Source organism: Archocentrus centrarchus, chromosome 4 (genome assembly GCF_007364275.1).
Source record: "Archocentrus centrarchus isolate MPI-CPG fArcCen1 chromosome 4, fArcCen1, whole genome shotgun sequence".
NCBI classification, from domain to species: domain Eukaryota; kingdom Metazoa; phylum Chordata; class Actinopteri; order Cichliformes; family Cichlidae; genus Archocentrus; species Archocentrus centrarchus.
This window is the reverse complement of record NC_044349.1, coordinates 18,838,651-18,863,469: the sequence shown is the minus strand read 5'-3', so window position 1 is coordinate 18,863,469 and position 24,819 is coordinate 18,838,651. Positions and strand designations below refer to the sequence as shown.

General features: G+C 39.9%; 2 protein-coding genes across 6 annotated transcripts; one reads left to right on the top strand and one right to left on the bottom strand.

The window, feature by feature from the left end:
• Window positions 1-1,281: 1,281 nt before the first annotated feature.
• Window positions 1,282-15,635, bottom strand: mfn1b (mitofusin 1b). Its single transcript, XM_030727130.1, has 18 exons — window positions 15,476-15,635; window positions 14,861-15,018; window positions 14,614-14,749; window positions 13,829-13,991; window positions 12,565-12,689; window positions 12,316-12,424; window positions 11,041-11,148; window positions 10,701-10,854; window positions 10,338-10,405; window positions 7,886-8,007; window positions 7,382-7,508; window positions 6,326-6,430; window positions 5,279-5,381; window positions 4,239-4,465; window positions 3,970-4,137; window positions 2,753-2,949; window positions 2,322-2,456; window positions 1,282-2,028 (listed from the first exon to the last, which is right to left on the bottom strand). The coding sequence occupies exons 2-18, from the start codon at window positions 15,006-15,008 to the stop codon at window positions 1,959-1,961; spliced, it is 2,265 nt and encodes a 754-aa protein (XP_030582990.1). The 5' UTR covers window positions 15,009-15,018; window positions 15,476-15,635; the 3' UTR covers window positions 1,282-1,958.
• Window positions 14,743-23,961, top strand: plaat1 (phospholipase A and acyltransferase 1). Of its 5 annotated transcripts, none has more exons than XM_030727132.1 (5): window positions 14,743-14,825; window positions 20,872-20,921; window positions 21,273-21,411; window positions 23,158-23,426; window positions 23,791-23,961. In XM_030727132.1, exons 2-5 carry the CDS (start codon window positions 20,895-20,897, stop codon window positions 23,890-23,892), a joined length of 537 nt encoding a protein of 178 aa, XP_030582992.1. In that variant the 5' UTR covers window positions 14,743-14,825; window positions 20,872-20,894; the 3' UTR covers window positions 23,893-23,961. The 5 variants fall into 5 exon arrangements, with proteins under 5 accessions (XP_030582992.1, XP_030582993.1, XP_030582995.1 ...); XM_030727133.1 differs by lacking the exon at window positions 14,743-14,825 and adding an exon at window positions 15,188-15,311; XM_030727135.1 differs by lacking the exon at window positions 14,743-14,825 and adding an exon at window positions 19,914-20,091.
• The last annotated feature ends 858 nt before the right edge of the window (window positions 23,962-24,819 follow it).

Sequence of the window (24,819 nt, the reverse complement as noted above, 5' to 3'; positions counted from 1 at the left end):
ATTGACGTGTAGCAAAGATCTTGCTAACAAAGAAGTCACCAAGCTCTGAGGGGTCAAGATTGGTGGTTGCTTGGCAATTGCGTTAAATGTTTTCACTTTAAGTGATCCACTGCAAGTAGTTGTGGTGACCAGCTTTCAATTGCAGACAAGATTGCTGCTGGTGGTAGGCAGCCTGTCCCCTAATAACAGTAGTCCAAATAACCACAATCACTCTGACAGATTTGTGAAGGCTCGCAAATAGTTGCCATCTAATTTATAAATGCAGACAGTCAACATATTGCAATCAGCCTGAGTCAGTCTGAGCAGCTGAGCGCAACATGTCTGCGATGAGTCTCTGCAATTGGGGACTCGACTGAACTGGTTATTCCTATGTAAAACCAAGGTTGCCAAACGCCTCCGTCATTTTGCAGTTAAATTGCTGTCCTGCCACAACTACCTCACTACTTGTGGAGGAATTTCTCTTTCAAATCTGTGATGTTCTGGCTGGATTCTGAATGTAAGTACATATAAATTTCAGCAACAGATTTGCAATTTTTGCAGATTTTTAGTTAATTGCAATATTATCAGCAACAGATTGGATCTAATTGCCAACTTGTCCCCAATCAATCATAAACTAACAGCAGACCAATTCCATTTTATTGCTGTCTTTATGCACCAAACCTGCTTTAAAGATGGCAACTGACTGCAAATGCAACCTAGTCCATAGCTTCAAAAAAACAATTTCAAAAGCAACGAAACTGCAAGTTCATTGCACAGACCAAATAATTTGCTGCAGTCTCCAACCAGTTTTCTCCTAGTGTGACTGTAACTGCCACTAGTTGTAGATCACTGGAATTTCCATTGACACTGTCTGTAAAAAAAAAAAAAAAAAATCATTGCAGGGCTAATTAAACTACAGAGAGTGAATTTAACATTTTTCTGTAAGTTTCCAAAAAGAAATGCACAAAATTGCAGTTTTAGATCATTGCAGTTTTAATGCAATTTGGAAAATCTGAAGTTATTACAGCACAAATTTGAGGGACAAAAAAAGAACAAGTTTACAAAGTGCACACTGGTGTAATCATCATTATCTAATGGGTATAAATAAAATAGGGTATTATAAAATATATATGAAGATCTTGAGAGTCTTTGTTCTATACAGTTTGGACTATTAGAAAATAGAACACAAGCCTTCAGGTTTTTTTTTTAGACACATGCTTTCCCTTCTTACTCGAATGACTGAAATTACGAAAATCAAATGTTTTATTTTATTATTCAAATTATTTTCGTTTTTTTTTTTTCTTTTTTAAACATACAGTAGATGTGTCCAAACAGATGCATGTACAGTCTTACAGACACTAACTTCATTTGCTCCATAAAAGTTATTTTTTAAAAAAAAGGCATATTCACAGTTAGCACATTAGTGTCCAAATATAGCACCCGACCGGTAGTCTGCACGCCGACCAGGATTATAGTCACCCTGTCATTTCTGTACAACAGGATTCTGTGTTCGCTTTACAGGTAGATGTGTTTTAAAGTTTCTTCACTGCTTCTTAAGAGCCTGAAACACCTGGTTGGCTGAGGGACAAGGTAATATACTGTTGTGTGTGGGCCTTCACCTGTCTCTCTGCTAATCACCAATAATCTTTTTTTTTTTTTTTTTTTTTTTTAAAGGATTAATGGTCAAATCTACAAAGTGACAAAAAAAAAAAAGAGAATTACAAGCGCCCACTGATTGAAAACTGTTCCCGGTGTACCAAAAACAAAAACTACAAAAACAAAACAAACAAAATAAAACTATAAATGAATATTTGAAAGTCGTAGAAGTTCGAAATTCTGGCTGGATCTATGTCGTTTCACTGATTATCAAAACATCTGCACGTAAACCACTGTTGCAGTTTAGGTGATCTTGCAGTGAGGCGGCACCGGACTGAGGAATGACTGGCTCAAAGAGAGCTGAGCTATGAAGAAGGGGATCTTCACTGCTGAGGCTGCAGGTACTGCTTTGTGAACTCCTCCAGCTGTTTCTCCAACTCGGTGGCTTTATGTCTGCACATAAAACAAATCACATTTAAAAAGAAGAAAAACATATCCAATACATATCCATATCCAAGACTGTTTTACAGCAGGAAAAAAAAAAATTTAAACATGAAGGTAAGCACAGCAAACTACAACTATTGCACAGTATATGTCCTCATAATCTACAACTGTGCTGTCAATTACTGGTATCATTCATTTGATCTAAGATGTTAACGTTCCCCAGACTAGATCTTGATGAATTCCCTGACAGACACTTCTTTATATTTCCCGTTGCCCCTGATAAGACAAGGAGCTGGACTGACCGCAGGCTCTTGGAGCGGCTCTGGACGGTCTCCAGCTGATCTATCTTTGCTGTTAGTTGACGGATTTCTGCCTCCAGCTCTCTCTGTGTCTGGTCCACCTGCTGACAGAGCCTAGCAAAGGTTGTTGCCATCTCCCTGGTAACACAGAGGGCACAGTGTCGCACTGCTTATTTATTTATCCCAGCTACAGAAGGCGGGGAGGGTGGGGCAGAGCTGTGTGTGTTTAAATTAGGAATGTAATGGGGAGGCAGGAGGAGGGAAACAAAAACTACAATCTGTTCATGCACACAGAAGAACGAATGGCAGAAATTATCTTTAGATGGTCCACAGTACACACACCACACTCATCTCACTGGACTGACATTAATCAAGAAAGAAATGTTTCAAATCCTTGTTACCAAAGAATATGAAGGTACCATAATATGACTTACTGTTGGACTTGTTTGCTACAGTTTGCACTAGTAAGGCTGACCATGAGCTGCATTTTATCACTTGCATAGTCCACAAACTGCCGCTTCAAAGCACGCTCCTTTGCCTTCGTGGTCCAAGTGAGTCTCTCGTACAGGTACAGCAAGCCATAAAGAGAAGCTGACAGGGCAATCAGCCTCCAGCCAACTGCTCTCCACACCTTAGAGAATACAGGTACAAGCTAAAGTATGCTGATTACAATGGTGGACACTTATATTAAACATGCCAAGTATAAAATAATGAGCTCAGTGTATGTCAAATACTACTCTCTATATGCTTAATATCGCCATCTAAACTCTTAAAAATATGAATTCAAGAAGGCCTTTTGAGCTGTAATAGGAAAAATGTTTACAATTTTTTTTTAATAGGAAAATCTTTTTGTCAGCTGAAGTACATCATGAATGCACATCACAAATGATATTCTACTTGATGCTGATTCTGGTGGTTGTACTCTCAGTTCTGATGGACTTGAGTGCTGCTTTTGTCACTGTTGACATGATTTACTCATTGAGTGCTCGTAACACTGTGTAGGAGTCAAGGGCCTGGCTCTTAACTAGTTTAAAGCTTTTATTAAAATACGACTCTGCATCAGCAGTTAATGTCATCTGGAGTTCCACAAGGATCTATTTTGGGACCTGTTCTTTTTCTGGACTCTTTTCATTGTAATGCAGATGATGTACACCTGTATTTACCTTTGAATCCTGGAAATTACTGATTACAGATCTGTAAAGGGTTATGCATGCTTTTGCCACATCTAGACTGGACTGGAGTTAGTCAATCGTCTGTCTCTAGTCCAAAATGCCACAGCCAGATTACAGACTGGGACAAAAAAAAAAAGAGAGAGATCACATTGCTCCAGTGTTTGCAGCTTTTCACTGGCTCCCTGAGGATTACAAAATCCACTATAAAGTGGCACTGGTACAGACAAGGTACAGACATACCGTTTTGTCAAGTTTTTGGAAATGCTGATTTCTGGAAGAATAGGTTGTTACTGTTGTGTTCTTTTATGTAAATATTGTTAATGTGTGTAGTGTGAATTATTAGAAACCCTTTCACTTATTTTTCTTTTTTTATTGTAAAGAAGCTTGATTTTAAATGCGCTACACAAATAAAATTTTCCTTACACTTTATTCATACATGCTGTATGTTGAAAGTACAAACAACCTCAGAAACAACATACCACTCCTCCAACGACGAGTGCACCCATTGAAGTGCGGGAATTGAGGGAAGCGATGGCTACTATCAAGTCCTCCTGGGTCATGAGGCCTGTCTGTTGGTTGGGCAGGGCCACGATCGAGGGGGGTCCCGAGGAGGGTGTTTGGGCCTGAGGCAGTGCTGGTCGAGGTGCCTGAGGAATGACAAGCAGAGTTTTTCAAAATAAGGTGGGGAAAAGGCCATGTTACAACTAAGAATAATGATTGTTACTTAAATGATAAAGTTAGTGAATACCTGAAATTTCTGGTCCACCAGTTGAAGAGCTCTCTCTGCATTGGAAGGTCCCAAGAAGCGGTGGACTAATGCTTTCCAGCCCAGCGAAAACTTAAACTCAATGTCCTCCTGGAAGTCACTGCAAAGTGTGGCGCAGTTTAGGTCGTAGCTCATGTCAAACTTCCTGCTGTTCACCAGCATGGAGACTTGGCTCTGGGTTGAAGAGGGAAGCAGTGGAAGCATGCTCTCTGAAGAGGGAGAATGAAATGAACAGAAACAATGTTTGGACAGTTCTGTGGAGAGTTCTTCAAAATATGTATTTTCACTTTTGGTACTGGTATAATTTAGGAAACTGATGGGCTAAAAGTTAAGAACAAAATATTACAGATGACATTTTCATTTTTGTCTGTAAACCAAAAAAAAAAAAAAAAAAAAGCATTTAATTCAGATATGCTTTTCTCTGTTGGTCTTTACAAAGAAAAAAAAAATATCACACCACAATTTCCTAACAGCTCCTGAAGTCTTTTCATCAGAGGGCACATTAACACCTTTTCAACATCACTGTCACCAAGCACAGCTTGCATGTGTGCCTGACAGTGACGCATTTGTCGCATAATGGGGCATGGGATGACGGCATTCAGCAAGGAGGGTAAATATAGCAGTGATCTGGGTGTAACAGACTACAGCCTGAAGGCAAACGGTTCTGATTAAGTTTAGCAACGCTACGAATGAGTGATGGAGTGAAAAAAATAATGCTGGGCTGGTAATCTGGCCTGAAGTCATGTTCTATGAAAACATTAATTTCTTAAGTGAGCAGTCATTTTTAGAAAAGTTTTAGACATCGTATTAATTATTTTGGCTTTCACTGTTGTTCTGCTTCATTAAGATTGATTAATCAAAAATGTAAAACATTCTGAATTTGACAGGGTGAGAACGAGCCAACCTGCTGGCTATACCTACAGACCAATGCAGAACTTATTTCTATCAATCAACAAATGCTGCTCAACATTGCAAGGAGGGTCTTATTATTTAACATCCATGTTATGTTTACAGTTAATTACCTATCATGTACTGCTGGGTGGACTGGACAGAGGCGTTGACTGCGTTGGAGCAGCGGTAAGCCAAGTTCTTGCCCATCCCCTCCTCCACGTGAGCCAGCAGCTCCTGCCAACAGGGTTTAGAGGTCAGATGGGGGGAAAAAAACAAAAAAAAAAAACCTCCATGCAGCCCTCTCTCAGTGTTAATGCAGGCTCTGCATCTGTTATTGTACTAAAATTTAAACTGCAACATTGTATTCCCATATCTGTGCTAAAGCTAGCAGATGACCAAGCCTGAATCAGGAATCAGAGGAAGGTAATATGACATCTTAATCAAAAATAGAAACCTGTAAAATAAAAGCACACAAAATTAGAAAAGTATGAGTTTTCAAGCAGGCCTAAAGTTATATTGACACAGAAATTTTATTTTAATAGTTTAGTTTTGTTGCTGCTTTACATTTAACTTTAATACATTATTACCTTATTTACCACTATGCGAGTTTAAGGTTTTTAAAATAAGCTTTTTTTTTTATTTCCAAGAAATGACAAAAATTTTTTTTAAAAATCAGCATGCAACATTGGAGACAAAAATAACAAGGTGAAAGTAACAATGGTTTGAAATAATGATGAGTAACGTTTGTTAACAGAGCAGTAAAATGGTCAAATTGTTTATTTTTATGGACTAAGAGCCTGGGGTAAACTAGCTGATGTGCAGCCTTGCCAGGACTGCACATCAGATAGTTTTCAGATTTCAGGGCTCCAAAATATAATAATGAATACAAAATTCTTAATAATTATGCACAAAAAAGTCTGTGAAATAAAATCCTTTTGAATTGAAGTAAACACGCTAATTTGAAAGTGTAATAGCAAGAACTTTATCAGGTAGTTTGTGCAGGCAGAGTTAATCTGATTGGTGGCTGAATCTGTGTTTAAGAAAACAAAAAGAAACAGCATAAGCAACTTTGATTAACCATCTATTGCTGACCCTAATATCAATGCTGTCTAATCCAAGCATCTATTTTATTTGCTTTGATCTAGGAGAAGGTGTTTTATGATGGCACCTTTACTTACAGCCTTGTAAATTTTGAGGACCTGAGGCGAAGGGTGGAAGTCAGTGTGGAACTCATCGACAATAACATGGAGGCGGCAGATCTCCTCCCCCATAGCGGTGGACACCTGAATGAACCACAACACAGGAGGGTCATCAGAGAAGCAGACTGATGCTCAAGCTTTTGTATTAAATGACAGACTTTTCTCATGGAGTTTCCTCTGGTGTTGGTTTCTGTCCAGCCATCAACAAGGTTTTCCACTTTCAACATCAGCAAAATAAACTACAGAGAACAGTTTTTATTAGAGGTATTTACATAAAGAAGGCATGACGTTAATACTTTAGAGAAGAAAGGAACCAGAACTCAGTTCTGCTAATTGGCTAGTTCGAATAAAAGAACGAATAAAAGAACCAAAAAAGGCAGGTTCCATCTTCTACGATTTATCTGAGAGCTGATATTATCAACCAATATTAGCTATTTGCCAATCTATTAGTACTGGCATTTATAACAGCTGAAAAATTAAAACTTAAAACTAAGGAAAAGGAGAGAGAAACGGAGAAACACCCTTCAACTATGAGTGTTAATGTTGCATAACTTGTCCACCAGATGGCACTCTGCAATTCCCCTGTTCATTGCATGTCTTTGAAATGCCACAAACAGCTGATCCAAGCAGAGTTGGGCAGAGTGTGAACACGTAAATAAGTACACAGAATAAATGTTAGGGAAATCTGTTTATGTTTTGTATGTCTTGAAGAAAAAAAAATATTAGCCAAGATATCAGAATATCGGATTTTAAAAATCACCAAATATTGGAATCAGCATCGGTCTTAAAAATCTTAAATGGGTCGGCTCTGTCTGGATTCTTAAAAACTACGATCAAATTTGGCATCTTCTGACATAACACCCAAATAACTACACATGTAAATAATCAGCAGAAAATCAACAGTGCATGCATGTGTTGTTTGTAGCCCTAATTCAGAGCTGGTATAAGGAGAGAGTAAATATGTGAGGTTGGAGACAGTTCCGGACATAAAATACCATTTAAAAAAAAAAAAAATTCTCCATTTGTCAATGTTACCTTGGACTCCACGTCCTCACTGATTGCCTTAATCTTCTTTTTAATGTCCTCGATTAGCAAGTTCAGCTGATTCTTAACAAACTCTAGCCGATCCATCTGATACTCTCTGTCCTCCAGTGCCGCCACTCTGAGGGCCCCACCAACAGGAAATACCGTCACACATGTAAACTAGCAACTGAATAATTTCACAGTCAAACATTGAGTACATCAGGATAAACAAACACCTGCATAAAGTAGAAAGAAGCAAAGACAGACCACCAACAGTTGCAGTATTGACAGCTTAATTTATCACATTTTCAGCATACTGATGTTCTCAGATATTTTACCTCTATAAGCCCTGTATGTATAAGCCCTTTATGTTATTACAAAAAAAGACAATATCAGATTGACATTATCAGGAAAAAAAAAAATCTGAGTTTGATTCTATTGATACACTCCTGAATAAAAAACTGCTGAGGGAAAAAAAAAAAAAAATCAAGAAAAGTAGCAGAGAAAGACACTCACCTCTTCTCCGCAGCCTCGATGTTGATGGCATCCATTATGCTCTTGACTTGTTCTGTGATCTGCTTGGCCCTGATAGTGTGCTGCTCAAACTTTGTTTTCACTGCTGACTGCGAGATACACTCCTGCGAGGCCATAACACACAAGTTACTGTGACATTTACGGGGGGCTGCTGCTGGATGGCGTGCAGGAATTCGCACGCCACCAGGGACGAACGGAGGACAAGATAAACACCTGCTACTTTTGATTTAAAAGGAAAAGAGAAGAAATGGAAACAGGTGTGGAAACGACAGCAGCAGTGTGTGTATCCTGCATCCCACAGCCCACATTTGGTAGAGTCACAGTAATGTTTTGGTGATGCCACAACAAAATTTTAAAAAGCAAAACAAATATATTAAATGAATTCAAACAAAAATGCTAATGAATAAAGGAAATAATGCAACATAGATAAGTTGGAATTTGATGTCATTTTGGGATTGACAGTAGCTGTCATTCATTTTTAAGTTACCACAGCTGAAAGTACTGTAATGACATCCTAGAAAAAAAATTCACAACCCTGACAAGAAGCCGTTTTCTATGTAATGACATATCCTAAACAGACAGTAAAGTCAGGAGCTTTCACCCAGTGCTCCAATATAACAAAGAGGTGTTTTTCATTCATGTTAGTTTCCTTATTTATGTTAGCTCATTTCATTCTGGCTCAGTGTTAGCATTTATTAACATGGTGAAACAGAGAGCAGAGGAGAGCAGCAGAGACTCATCACAGTAATGGACTTAGAATCTAAGTTTAAGTCTTTATATCTCTTGCATACAGTGATGTGAAAAGTATTTGCCCCCTTCCTGTTTTCTTAGTTTTTTGCACATTTGTCACACATACATGTTACACTCGTGAATTAACTGTGATTACCGGTAACCACATTTTTGGATAGCTGAGATCAATTTGACTAGCCATACCCAGGCCTGATTACTGCCAGACCTGCTGAATCAAGAAATCGCTTAAACAGAACCTGTGAAGTAGGCTAAAAGATCTCAAAAAGCAACACATCACACCACGATCTAAAGTAACAACTGAAAAACAAATTGACATTGACATCTATCAGTCTGGAAAAGGTTACAAAGTCATTTCTAAGGCTTTGGGACTCCAGCAAACCACAGAGAGAGCCATTTATCCACAAATGGAGAAACTACCCAGGAGTGGTCAGCCTACAAAAAAAAAAAAAAAAAAAAAAAATCACTCCAAGAATGCATCAACAACTTATCTAAGAGGTCACAAAAGAACCCACAACATTTAAAGACCTGCAGGTCTCACTTGCATCAGCAAGAGCAAATACTGTTTCACAGCACTGTATGCCTGTAGTCTCCTTTTCAACTGGTTGATAATTTAGTCAATATACTCTCCTCCAACAAATGTCTCATTTGTTGGTCTATAACAAGTGTAAAGGGAAAGTGGGAGTAACAGACTACTTGTGAAAAAAAACTCCACATTTTCTCAACAATGGACTCGCCCAAACCTAATGCTGACCACTAGCTTAGTCAGTGTTTATTAGCTGAACCTTTACTTGTACAGTGCTGCAAACAATCTGACACAGAGCCAGGGAAGTTGCCAGTGTGGCTGTCCAGCACTTTAGGCTCTGCATGTGTTTTAACATTATGAACCTTGTTTATTTCACTATGTTTGATCTAATCTGATGCTCCAGAATCTGTCAGTAGCAAAAGCAACCCAATAATACATAAAATCAAAACAAAAAACAAAAACAGGGAACTCAGTAATGAAAAAGTGAACTGAAATGGAAATGCAACTAAAACAAACGGATGTCCTCACCTAAGTGAATCTAGATTTCAGCAATGAAGACGTAGGTTGATGAAAAGGCACAGTGACTGGTCTGGAAGGCCCTGTAGGCGCCATGCTGGCTTGAAATTGAATAGTTGGTGGCAAAATCCTAACCAGCAGGTAAAGTTCAAGTAGCTGACTGCTTGTCAGTTGTTACTGCTAGAGGAAGGACTAAGGCTGACTTTTTTTTTTTTCACTACACGCATGCACACACTACTACTTTAAGCAGGCAAATGAATAGCTCAAACTGTTTCAATTATTTCAAAAATTTTTAGCAGACCTAAGCAGTCATGTAATCTCTGGTTCACAACCTTACAGTGCAGCAACTATTTTTGTCTCCTGGTTACAATGAACGAGGAAACAATCTTGTTTAGCGTTACAGTGAGTTTCCTTCTCTTTTCAGCTGTAATTTCTGATAATACACTGCTGATCTCATCTGATACTATGCATACACACAGCCTAATGTTTTTGGTCTGGTTTTTGAATTTACACTGACTTATTCTCAGGTTCAGTACCTAATGAAACATCCATCTGGCTGTCAGTTTATCAGTAAATATTAAAATATATTCTACAATGTTTCTTTTTTTTTTTTTTTTAAACACACACACACACACACACACACACCTCAAACCTCCTTTCAAAGCACTGGAACTCCTTTAGTCTCTCCTTGAAGCCCTCAGCGAGAGCGCCACCTGTTGGACAATACAATCACATTAAATAGAAAATAAAACAGCCTATCACTGCAGAAATATACCTCTTGAATAAGCACGCACACCATATTTAATATCAGATGTGAAATGCAAACCATATTAACATATTAATTCTGAACCACTAACTTAATGTTAGTTCATAACTCAACATCTTATTCATTATCCTAATACGTAAATATATTCAGTTGTAGAAAAGTCTCCTGCATAACATTTGTGAATGCACATATACGAAAACCAGCAATTATGCTCCTTAAGCTGACCCATTCTGTATCCTCACCTGTTTCAGGCATGCCCTGTGCACGCTGCATGCGGGAGTTGAGCACCTCTTTTGCAGAGACAAAGAAAATGTGGTTGGGTGCCTCCTCACGGTCCAGAACTTTAAGCTCCTCCACCAAGAAATTCACACAACGGTCTGTGTGCTGCTTCCTCACCTGAAAAGTGAATATTCTGAGAGTATGCTTTTTTTTTTTTTTTTTTTTTCATTTTAAATTTAGATTTTATATCAAGAAATAATGTATCACACTCTCAAAGTAACAATCTGTTTGATTCAAGCATCTCTCTCTCTAAAACCTAAAAGCACTGCAATACAGTGCAACTGTATGTATCATTTGACTCACATCGTCCATGTATTCTGGTTCATTTGCTGAGGCATCCCAGCGATTGTTGAGGATAAATATGTTTGGCTTGGACAGACGCTCATTCACTTTGTGGAAAAAATGTTTTTCCTAGAAGAAAGGAAGTGATGTTGAAGGACGCTCTGAGTAGTGCAGAACAGTAAAACAAAATAAAAGCATTATTTAAAACCTCACTTTTCTCGTCTTCTATTTACAAAATAAAGCTACCAGAAAAGCTCCGGCTTAATTTGACTGAGTGTAGTATAGATACAAGGTCTGGCTCTGCAGAGATTCATTACTGTTCAGCTCTCTTTACACCAAATCATCAAAATAGTTGCGGAAGGATAAAACTCCTCACAGTTTGCATACCAATGTGGAATTAGTAGCTTTAGTTTTTGCTGCTCAGCTATCAATTATTTACATGATTTCTGGATTTATATCTACAGAAGAGCACAGAGTGGAATGTGAGTCTGCTTTCCCTTTAAGAGCTACAGCCGGGTTAAGCATCTCTGTGACTGTGTTCAGCTTCACATTGCATGAATGCCTGAGCAGACAGAAACAAGAGAAGGGCCTGTATGTGGTTGGATATAAACATGGGCGGCCACACTCTAATCAGCTCAGCATAGGAAACATCCACACTTGCCCCTTTAGTGCCCACATGTGACTAACATAACTGGAAATGTATTCATGGTAAGTGTATTCATGGTAGTGAAGACACGGAGTCATATTACTGTGCTACCATCCACTTAACTGAAAATTTAAAGGCCTATAGAGGAATATTGATATGGACACAGCAACTGTATCATCTAATAACAACTGTCCACACACACACACACACACACACAACAGTATACATTACAAAGGTTAAATAATGATTACTTCTCAAAAAAAAAAAAAGTCATTAATAAGGAAAAAAGCAGATAATATACCAATGACTACCTAGCCTGATCCTTTTTTTTTTTTAAATGACTCAAGCATACTGGGAATCTAAAAAGCTGTCTAGTCAGATCTAGTAAGCCTAGATGACAACTACTGGCAATACAAAAACAAGGGTCACAGCTGAATTTCATGTTGAACAGTGAATGGATTCCTTTGATCAATCCTTAAGTGAGGGATGCAAAATATTTTGATTTCAAAAGTTGTCCAGCCTTTTCTCTAGCTCAGGTAAATTCCCTAGCTACAAATCAAAGTGCTGCTGCAGCTAATTATTGAGGCAGAATCACATCAATCCACAGGATACTGGCCAAAAAGGAGCTTTATGTGGGTGAGATGCATTACCGTGTTCATGAGTGTAGATTCAGAGTTTGCCACCAGCACAAAAACATCAGCATCCAGGCAAAACTTGTCAATCCAGCTGTCCAGTTGTGTCGTGACATCTGTGCCAGGACTAGAAATCAGAAGGGAAGTCAAATACACCAAATGCACGAGATGTGTGAAATAATAAACTCACCTGGACTTAATTTTTATAAACATTGTCACCCTATTTTTAAACACAACTTTCCAGATGTGAATATCTGATCCCATTACCTGTCTACAAGTACCAGGTCATCTCGAAGCAGGGCACACTTGGTCTTCGGCCAGAAGACACGAACTAGGCAGCCAGCATCCAGACTTTCATCCATGTGAAGTGCATGAGCCAGCTGGTTCACAGTCTGCAGGCAGGGAGGAAATGCACTGATATTAACACAAAAAGTTTACATTAATGCAAACACAAATTTTAATGCATTTTTCTGCTATTAATGTCCAGTTACTGCTGAGGTAACTCATTTCTAATGTAACAAACATACCCATTTAAAACATTTTAATCTTACTATGAGTGATTGAGACCTGGAGTAAAACAGGTTGCAAGACTTTTTATATTAAATTTATATTTTCAAGATGTACAGAGGATTATCCAAATAACTACTTCAATGGCAGAGATTAAAGTAACTGACACTGGGCTAACAATTCAACAAAAAATAAAGAAGGTCAGTGCTCCCTGGCTCCCCCAGTCTATGTATAGAATTGTCCTTTAGCAAGATATTTAACCCCAAATTACCCCAATGTATCCATCGGAGGGCGAGTGTATGTGTTGTAGCTTAAAAAGGGATGGAATAAAGCGCTGTATGAATGTCTGTGTGACTGGATGAATGTGGCTTGTAGTAAAAAGCACTCTGAGTTGGAGTAGAAAAAGCGCTATATAAATTACCAGTGCATCTACGATTTAGAAAAGCACATTACTTCAGATACTTCAGGCATTACCATGTAAAAACACTAGATTGATTATTAGGAATGTAAGATGAAGCCGCTCATTCATATTGATGAACCCTTCATTCAGCTTTATAAAGTGAAGTAGACAGTTAGGTCTCCCACATGAGGTTTCAATTTCAGACACCTGACACTGCAGTAAACATCCTGCTGTCATGTCACAGTTCTTACACGGCTACAAGTTCAGGCAGTCTTTGCCCAGTTCAGTTCGAATTTGATTATTCTCTTCTGTTCTATTGACTTACTCAAGTACCACATTTGTTCTGCAACTGTGAAAAGCTTTAATCCCATCAGGTATAATTCTAACAAGCAACAAGTGAGTCAGGTGAGGACGTACAGTATCAGTACAAGGAGTGGCAGCAAATTAAAGTCAACAGATGGTCTGATTAACAACCATGGCGGTCTTCTAGTGCATGTGTTCACATAAAACTTTGTCCTCAGTTACTCTGGAGTGGATTAGGTGCTCAAAGTTACCAGGTATTAACATATGAAGACAGAGCTTGCAAACTTACAAACTTCTTGCTGCAAAATGGTCATTATTTACCTTGATGCTCTTCTCCTCATCTGAGCCATCTGTCTTGAGGTAGGCCTTATCTTCATCAGTGCCCTCCACACTCAGGAAGCAGTTGGTGGTGTGGCCAATACCACTGGGCAGCACGCGATCCCTCAGCATGGCATTAATCACTGTGCTTTTACCATTACTGGTCCTGAGAACAAACAGAATAGACAAATAATTTGCTTATATGTCAAATAATATTTAAAAACCTATGCGGAAATGAAGTATTAAGTATTATTTTATCAGTCCAGTTGCTTATGCCACAGCCTGAGTAACGTAACCAGTTATAAATGTTTTGATGTGTTTTGTTACCTGCTCTAATTGAATTACGTAAATGAAGGACATTCCTGTTTCACAATAGAAAAATGTCATAACTACTTAAGCCATGTGACACATAGCTAAAAGAAAATGAAAGTAAAAAAAAACACACCTATCTACACAATGTGGATGGAAATACTTTAACTAGCAAATCACAAACACGATGAGCTTAAAAACCCCTCTTATGGAAAGCGGCATTTAAGAAGCGCATCATGGTACAGCATGGAAATCTTACACGTACAGTTATTATAGTTAAATGAAACTAAAATAAAATCAAAATACAAACTAAACTTCTTTACTACATCATTGTGAGTGAACGGCCTTCACAAATACTGTTTGTATAGTAATAGCTATTCCGAGCTTCTTAAGTCTTTCCTCTGACAAATACAAAACTAAACCAAATTGAAACAAAAACTTACAGAACTCTGATAGATCTACCGTACAGATGCACTCACCTGCCAAAAAAGGCCACTTTCATGTGCCTGCGTGCAAGCACCTCCTTAATGACACAGAGTTTGTCTGCATATGCCTTAATCTGTTCCTTCTGATCCTGACTTGCAATGTTCTCCAAAGCTGCATTCCCACTGATGTCTGTCAGCACAGAAACACAGCATGAAGAAAAACAAGCAAGCACACCTCCTCCACCGTCCTTTCTGGCAGACATGATGTAAGTTTTATAAGTTTTCTAGCACTCTCTCTCACCTTCTACAAACTCTGAAGTCTCCGTTACATAGCTGAGTAGCTTCTCAAACACATCGCTTATCGTCTTCTTGGCCACAACGAAGTGCTTGAGAGGGGAAAACTCCCCCCGAGCCGAATCTGTCCGTCTGAGTGGAGGCGCTGCAGCCATGCTGGTCAATCTGGAGCCAGAGGTGTCAGCAAGGACAAACACTTACATCAGCCGACACGAACAAGTTTACAAGAGGGTCACAACCTTAGAGTTTGGATTAAGCCAGATGACTTCTGTTTATTTTAATAGTATAGCTGCATAACTTTTAAGGTAACTCACTACAGTGGATGAAAGCTGGACTGCTTAATAAGAGTGTTTTTAGCAAAGTTGTCAAACTATGAAGAAACAACAGGAGGGAGCAGTGACGTCGTGACGTCTTCCTACACATGTAACACGCGAAATTAGCACACAGTCTTCAGATAGGTAACTGCACACGCATGTGTCCGGTTTTTGTCGGTTAGTTATTAGTAGCTGTAACACTTGAAAATCTGTTACACGGTGCGAGCGGTCCAGAGAGCTAACCGATTAAGCTAGGTTACGTTACAAGCAGCTGTAAGATAGCATTAGACAGAGGTACTTTTTCTTACCGCTGTCCAGAGAGCGCCAGTGTTCTCTTTTCATAACACAAATAATACAGATCCTTGCGGACAATGCAGAGATTTCCTTTGCTTACTGGAAGATTGCTGTCAGGCTGGCTAACCCGTGTGCTCGCTGTACTGTCACAGCGCCAAGTTACTTAGAGGAAGGAGTATGCTTCCGAAACAAATTTTCTAAATGAAAAGCCCCGTGGGCCGGAGTAACCATATGGGAGTAGCTATAAGTTCTCTTTTATTTTGAAACTGTAAGTGGCCAGACTTCCTGTTCTTTTTAGTTAGCTTGATGCTGCCTCCTCCCGCATCAGGACAGGGGGCGGAGACAAATGACGACACGGTTGTCGGTCAGCAGCCAATCAATGAGCGAAGAACGTCTTCAACCCGGAGATCTGCTTTACTTTAAATTCCTGTTCAGATTATATAAGTTCTCTACACACATATTTCTGCAAGGATTTCCAAGCACTTAGTGACCCATAGGCCATTAAAGGTATTTAGAGTTCTTTGGTTAAGGCAAATAAATAAATAAATAAATACAAGTGAAAGTAAAACAAAAACACTGAAACTGAAAATTAAACTCTAATGGTGTGCTAAAAATTGCACTAATGAAATGGCATTAAAGGTTGTGAAGACGCTGTACAGTATTTTAATTAAAGAAAAACTAAAACCACTACCATCCATCCTTCTATAGCAGGGGTGGGCAATTCCAGGCCTCGAGGGCCGGTGTCCTGCAGGTTTTAGATGTGTCCCTGATCCAACACACCTGAATCAAATGTCTGAATTACCTCCTCAGTATGCAGTCAAGTTCTCCAGAGTCCTGCTAATGACTTCTATATGTGATTCAGCTGTGTTGGCTCAGGAACACATCTAAAACCTGCAGGACACCGGCCCTCGAGGCCTGGAGTTGCCCACCCCTGTTCTATGGTATCCATCCATTTTCTTCTGCTTATCCAGGGCTGGGTCGCAGGGGTAGCAGCCTAAATACAGACAGAGAACAGAGACCTCCCTCTACCCAGCCACCTCCTTGAGCTTATCCGGGGGAACACCGAAGCATTCCAAGGCCAGTAGTATATTCTCTTCAGCGTGTCCTGGGTCTCCCCACAGGCCTCCTCCTGGTAGGACATGCCCTGAACACCTCACCCTAGATGCACTCAGGAGGCGTCCTAGTCAGATGCCTGAACCACCTCAACTAGCTGCTTTTGATGTGGTGGAGCTGTGACTCTGCTCTGAGCCCCTCCTGGGTGCACGCACTTCTCACCCTATCTCTAAGAGAGAGGCTATCCACCTTTCGGAGGAAGCTCATTTCCACCGCCTCTATCCACGATCTCAAGGTTGTGACCATAGGTGAGGGTGGGGACATACTGTAGATTGACTGGTAAATCGACAGCTTTGCTTTTATGCTCAGACTGGTGCAGCATCCGCATCAATGCAGGTACAGCTCCAATCCATCTGTCAATCTCCCGCTCACTTCTCCTCTCACTCCTGAACAAGGCCTGTAGATATTTAAACTCCTCCATTTGGGGCAGTAACTCGTCCCCAGCCGTGGAGTGGGCACTCGACCTGTTCCAGCTGAGGACAATGGCCTTAGACTTAGAGGTGCTAATTCTCATACCTGCTGCTTCACACACAACTGCAAACTGCTCTAGTAAGAGCTGGAAGCCACCATCTTATGAATCCAACAGGATCACATCATCTGCAAAAAACAGAGATTAGATTCTGAGGCCACTAACGCGGAGGCCTTCTGCCACTTGGCTATGTCTCAAAATTTGAACAGAATTATGAACACAATTGGTGGAGTCCAACACTCACCAGAAACAAGTCCGACTTATTACTGGCAATGCAGACCAAGCCTTCACTGCAGTTGTAGGGGGACGGAATGGCCTGTAACAATGGACCAGACACCCGATACTCCCACAGCACCCCCCACAGGATGCCCTGAGGGACGCAGTCAAATACCTTCTCCAGGTCCACAAAGCACATGTAGACTGGATGGGCAAACTCCCACACACACACTCAAATATCCTTGAGAGGATAAAAAGCTGGTCCAGCATTCTGTGACTAGGACAGAAATCCCATTGTTCCTGTTGAATCTGAGGTTTGACTAACAGATGAACTCTCCTTTCCAGCACCCTGGCATAGACCTTCCCGGGGAGACTGAAGAGAGTGATCCGCTAATAGTTGGAGCACACCCTCTATTGCCCCTTCTTAAAGATGGGCGCATCCACCCCAGTCTGCCAATCCAGAGACACTGCCCCCAAGATCTCCATGTGTTGTTGCAGAGGCGTTTCAACCAAGACAGCGAATCTCATCCACCCCAGGGGCCCTGCCACCAAGGAGTTGTTTAACTACCTCAGTGGTCTCACCCCCAATGATGGGCGAGTCATCTCCCTCATCCCTGGACTGTGCTTCCTCTACAGAAGGCATGTCAGATTAAGGAAATCCTCAAAGTATTCCTTCCATCACATGACTATATCCTCAGTTGAAGTCAGCAGTGCCACATCCACACTATATGCCATGTGATTAGAGCCCTGCTTTCCCCTCCTGAGTCACCTGATGGTTTTCCAGAATCACTTTGAGGCAGGTCCAAAAGTCTTTTTCCATGGCTTCACCAAACTCCTCCCACACCAGAGTTTTTGCTTCAGCCACCACCCAAGCCGCATTCTACTTGGCCTGCTGGTACTGGTCAGCTGCCTCCAAAGTCCCACAGACTAATCAACCCCAATAGGCATCCTTCTTGAGTTTGATGGCTCCCTTCACCCCCCCCCCCCTCCCCCCATGTCCACCATCTGGATGGGGATTACCGCCATGACAGGCACCAACCATCTTGCAGCCACAGATCTGTGCGTCAGTGTCATCATCAGCAATGGAGGTGTGGAACATGGTTCTGACTCAATGTCCTCAGCCTCCCTCGGAATGTTGTCACAGTTCTGATGGAGGTGGGAGTTGAAGATGTCATGACTGGGGCCTCTGCCAGGTGTTACCAGCACGCCCTCACTATACATTTAGGTGTGCCAAGTCTGTCCGGCATTCTTCCTCACTACCTGATCTAACTCATCACCAGGTGGTGATCAGTTGACACCTCAGCTCTTCTCTTCACCCGAGTGTCCAGAACATACGGCCGCAGATTACAAAATCGATCATCAACCTGTGACCTAGGGTGTCCTGGTGCCACGTGCACTTCTGTTCGAACATGATACTTGTTATGGACAAACTGTGGTTGGCACAGACGTCCAGCATTGCTTGAGTTCAGATCGGGCAGGCCGTTCGTCCCAATTACATCCTTCCAGGTCTCACTGTCATTGCCCATGTGAGTGTTGAAGTGTACAATGATGGAGTCATCAGATGGGGCACCCTCAAGCACTCGGGTCAGTGGCTCCAAGAAGGGTGGGTATGCTGAACTGTCATTTGGTGCATACATGCAAACAACAGTCAGGACACGTTCCCTGCCCCAAAGGCACAGGGAAGTGACCCTCTCGTTTACCAGAGTTTTTTGGACAGCCTGATAATAATAAATTGAAATAGTCCAGCCTAGAAGTAATAAATACATTAATTAGTTTTTCAGCATCAATTAGAAACAGAATGTTTCTGATTTTAGAAATATTGCACAGATGCAATAAAGCAGTCTTTGCATATTTGCTTAATATGTGCATTGAAGGACTTATTCTGGTCAAGTTTCCTCACAGTGTTATTGGAGACCACATCAAGATGTTTTTTTTGGCAAATGTGAGATGAGCCTTTGTGTCAGTCTCTTTCTTATTGTTGAATCATAAACACTGACCTTAACTGACGAAAGTGAAACCTGCAGGTCTTTAGATAATGTTCTGGATTCTTTTGTTACCTTCTCGATGAGTCGTTACACTGTCACTGACATTGACTTTGTTTCTCATCTGTTCTCGAGTTCCTTTAGATCGTGGCATGTGTTGCTTTTTGAGATCTTTTAGCCTACTTCACATTGTCAGACAGATTCTATTTAAGTGCTTTCTTGATTCAGCAGATCTGGCAGTAATCAGGCCTGGGTATGGCTAGTGAAACTGAACTCAGCTTTCCAAAAAACTGTGGCTAATCAAAGTTAAACAATGATTTAACAATGGGAACATTTACTTTTTCACAACACTGTATCCAGCCAAACTGTCAGTCTCAACAGCAATGTGATTGTTAAATTCAAATGTGTGGTGTAAGTAAACTCTAGCAAATTCCAGCAAGAGATATTTTGTACACATGCTACACTGATGTCACTTTGCAGGAACAGTGATTGGACAGCATTAAACTCAAGTAAGCCATATATGTCCAAACCCAACACTAACTCTTAATGAGAAGAGCCGTTCAGCTTCTTATGAATGGGACAGAAGCAGAGAGGAAATGTCTTTGTGTCTGTGTGTGTGTGTGTGTATATGTGTGTGTGGCTTTGGCAGCTGTGGCAAACTGCCATCAGTCAGCACAGCGGACACTGAAATACCTCCACCAGGACTTGCAGCCTCTCGCTTTGCTGTGAGATATTCAAATTCTGCTTGTAATCTCAAGAACTTGCACTTAAAGCTGTTTTTTTTTTTTTCTCTTCTCGTTGGATTAATTTTTTATGGTTTTGTGCGGATTTACGATGGAGAATTAAAATGGTGAGGAAGAAAAAGCTGCTGGTGTTTGAGTAAGTATTACTCTCGGATACTTTTCCTTGTTACTCAGTGTTGCCAATTCAGTCTATAACCTTGATAAAAATGCCCACTGAGTTATTTAACTGTCCTGTTCTCATAAAATTTTATACATTTATGTTTTTGTATTTGTGGTAGCTCCCAAATGCTGATGGAGTTTTGATTTGGTGAATAATGGATGGGCACATATTTTCAATGTAGTTTGGGCACCATACATTCATAATGAGATGGATATCGCAGCTGCTCTCCCAGGCAGATATTGATTTCATGCCATCCAAGTGAAATGTTGATCAAAACTAAACTTTCATCTTGGAAAACATTCACATTGTAATCTTTATCTTCTACGATCCATAGCAATTCATTGAAACAAAGAGAGAGGGAAATAAATACATAAAAACATTCCCATGATACTTTTCCTGTGTGAAATAACCTGAGCTCAAACTATTTTCTGTCAGCTTCCCTTTTGTGTTGGTGCTATTGTGGCAGCACAGGTGAAACAAGAGCTCATGTGTGTATTGTCTGTGTGCATGCTGGTGTGTATTGTATGTATGTGTATGTATGGGTGACCTTTACATTGTGTTTTATCTAGCATTCTCTTTCTCTGGGAATTTTGTTATTTTCCCTTTCAAATCTTATCAAACTAACAAAAGAAAGTATAATTTCTCTGTCTACTGGTGTAAAAGCAGCTGTTATTTAAAAGGTGACATGAAAACATTCTCTCTTTCTCTCTGTGTCTTCTTTTCTTAGAATTTGTGGAAGCATGATGTGGGATGGATAAACAACAACAAAACTCTGATGTAAGTTGCCTGAAAGGTTGATAATGTGACCTGTAATTTAACCATGTGGGTTTTTATGATTGAATCCCTGAGTGTGAATTAGACAGCAGAGAGGGATACATGAGTGAGAAATAATTTTGAGAATCTAACTGCAGTTTTCCCTAACAGTAATAATTATATAAATTGGAATTATTGTAGTAGTAGTAGGGTTTCTTAAATCTACTGAAAAATTATTCACATTTTGAAAGAGTGTAACAGATTTCACACTTTCTAAAATGGCAAATATTCTACCATCTAAAGATTTCTGTTGCATTTGTTTTTCCATTGTCTTTTTAAGCATGCATGCATGTCTCTCTGTGGCTCTCTGTGTAGATGGCCTCTAATGACCGTGACCTTCCTGACCTCTCTGGTGACCCCCAGCCGGGTGACCTCATTGAGATCTTCAGACCAGCCTATCAGCACTGGGCTCTCTACTTGGGAGATGGTTACATCATCAACTTAACTCCTGTTGGTCAGTAAAAGTATTTCTAACATAAAACTTTACTGAGCTAGCCGCACCAGTTTGACAAGCCATTTATTCTATTTGAAACAGAAAAGTTAAGCTAAGATATAAATAATTACAAATAGTTAGTGTTTCTTCCTCACTTCCTGCTATGTTTTAGAGGTTAAAAAGGTCACATTGCGCACATTAAATTAAATAAAATTAAATAAGGTTTGGGACAGTACTATTTCATGTATTTTTCTTGTTCATGACTCCTGGTGGTGTAGCTTATCAGATGATTCAAGGTAGAGTGAAGGAAGCAAATAGCCACATGCACACACTAACATCACAATACATTCACAAAAGCACAGCTCTCATGAGGTCCTGCCACAGTATTTCAGTCAGGCTGAGGTCTGAACTTTGACTGGGCCATTGCAGCACCTTGTTCATTTTTTCATCCATTCATTTATAGATTTGCTGCTGTGCTTGTGATCATTGGCCCTTATTTACTAACAGTGCATACGCACAAATATGTGTGTAAATTGTGAATACAAGCATTTCACGTACAAATCAGTGATTTATTAATATTTTCGTACCTGAATTTGTTTATACTTTATGAACTAATGTAGAAGTGTGTACATGGCTGTCTTAAGAAATTTAAAATGAACTTCTACTGCAACTACCACAGCAGTTACTGCTACTGCTACCGCTACCCCTATTATTATTATTATTATTATTATTATTATTATTATTATTATTACTATTGATGTTGTTTTAGTCATTATTTAGTTTTCCAAAACATCACAAACCACAAAATGCTCAGAATGACACATAAATAAATAAATTTTATCTGAAGAAAATATCATCACTCTCATGGATGCATTAAAAAGCTGTGCCTTTTCTGGCTTGCTCTTTGGATATGATTGTTTCAGTTTCTTCAGCTGGACTTTCTCCTGCTCTCCTGCTACCATTGCTGAAGGTGATTTAAGATAAGATAAAATGAGATAAGGAATACTTAAAAAGTTAAATACTGTACCTGTACATTTAGTATTTTATAATCTTTACATGCATTTTTTTTTCACATTTTGTGAAAATGTAAATAATGACCAAAAGGCAATGATAATAACTGGGCAATTTGTTTGTAAAGTACAAGCAAATTCAGGTACAAAAATACTGATAAACCACTTATTTGTGTGTGAAGCGCTCATTCCCACAAATTATGCACAGATTTGTGCGTACACACAGTCTTGTAGTTTGTTCAGATGCTACTTTGCAAACCTAGGCCATGCCTAGAGACAGAATAGGCTTCCTCTTGGTAACCCTTCCAGACAAGCCATGTCTTTTTCTAAGTGTACCGCCATGAACTTTAACATTTAACATGCTAACTGAGGCCTGTAGACTCTTCGGGGTTTTTTGCAGTTTCTCTGAGCAATGCATGGTCTGACCTTGGGGTAAATTGGGGATTGTGTCGTAATGTTCTGAATGTCAAAGAACTGCATTTTCACCTTTAGTTTTCATTTGAAAAATGTGACTTTGAACTTGAAGATACACAATGGCACATCTTGTTTCATATCATTACGTTTATGTATCATTAAGTTTCCTAAGCTGACATTTGAATAACAGAAACACATATGTTAAATATCTTTCTATAGTTTCCTAAACCTACAAGATCCCCAAATATTCACTATGGGTTTCCTAGAGAAGAATCTTTCTTCTTTTTCCTTTTGAGAACCTCAAGGAAAATCGTCCCGCTGAAGGTCTCCTCCTTTCCCACAGATGAGACCCAGGCAGCTGCCATGTCCAGTGTGAAATCTGTCTTCAGCAGGAAGGCGGTGGTGCGCATGCAGCTTCTGAAGGAGGTTGTGGGAAGTGACTCCTACCGTGTCAACAACAAGTACGACCACAACCACACACCCCTTCCTGTCTCTGAAATCATCCAGCGAGCACAAGTCCTCATTGACCAGGAGGTGTCTTACGACTTGCTGGGGAGCAACTGCGAGCACTTTGTTACCCTTCTGCGCTACGGGGAGGGGGTGTCTGAGCAGGTCCTTCACTGTTTGTTCTGCTTCTGTCTCATGTTTCGTCAGAGCACAATACCAGAGTGACTAATAGATTCAGAACACCACCGCTGTCAAAAATCGGGTTGGGGTCAAACACTCCCTGCCAAAGCTTTGATCTTCACACAGCAAATTGGCTCTGAAATAATTAATCAGTTTAAAATGGATTTTAATATTGACCCATCATTGTGGTGAAAAAAACTTCAAAATATCTATAGAAACCTTATAAATTTGGCACTGTAAATTGGTGGTTTGCTTCTGTATTGTGGATATGCAATAAAATTAATCGATCTCTGCTGTTCCTGTATGCTAATCATCAGTCCACACCCTGCACTCCTTCTTATCTCCACAGGCTTCACGGGCCATTGGGGCCATCAGTTTGGTGACGGCAGCAGCCAGTGCCTTCTCTGTCCTGGGACTGATCAACACACGATCCAGAAACAGACCTTTCTGACAGCTGTGGTCTTCACTGAAGAGTGTTTTCACCCAAAATTCATTTGGCTGTGATTAAAAAAAAAAGAAATAAACAAAATAAAGATAACAAATGATGCTATGTTTATGAACTCGCCCCATATACAGTCACAATATAGCTTCAGTTATTTGTTAGTTCAACTTGGGAAACCTGTTACAATAATACATAGTAAACATTTTCATCTCTGTCATAGTGGGGAATTGTGGATGCATTAAATTTTTACTTGACACAATTTTTTTTTTTTTACCCATGTAGTGTTAATCATACAAGTAGTTTGGTTTTCATGTGCATATTTTAGCACTTTTGTCATTGAGTTGAAGTTGTCATTTGACATTGTCCTTGGTTACTATGAAAAAAAAGCAGAAATTTAAAGGTTAATGAGGTGAAAGCCTTATTTTCAGTTCTGAGCAAATATTGTAGAAAAGGGATGGTAATAGACCATTTAAATATGTGGCACAAAGTAATGCAAATGTAATGTAAGGAGTAGTACAGAAAACTGTTTTCTACAGGGAATAAACAATAATGTGTAATGCACTCCCTCTTTTAAAAAGTACCAAGTAATGTTTTGCACATATGTGCATAAATGTACAGTACTTGTTGAAGTGTTGGCTGGATGGTGTAGTGCATTGTTACCTTTTACAGGCAGTGAAGTTGTATGGTTGTGCAGAGTAGGTGCTTGATAATGGCCAGTTATTGGTGAATGTGTGCATACTGCTGCTGCAACTGCCAAGGTGACCAGATGTACTGCTGGCTTTTACCCAGTGTTTATTATAGTCAGAAAAAGGCTAGCCTGTCTAATTCCGTAGTCATCAGGGAACGTTACAACTCATCAAAAAATCACAAGCTTTGCAGATTTTGTTGCATGTGATGGAAACCATCACGAAGAAAATGAAGCTGCAGTTTATACTG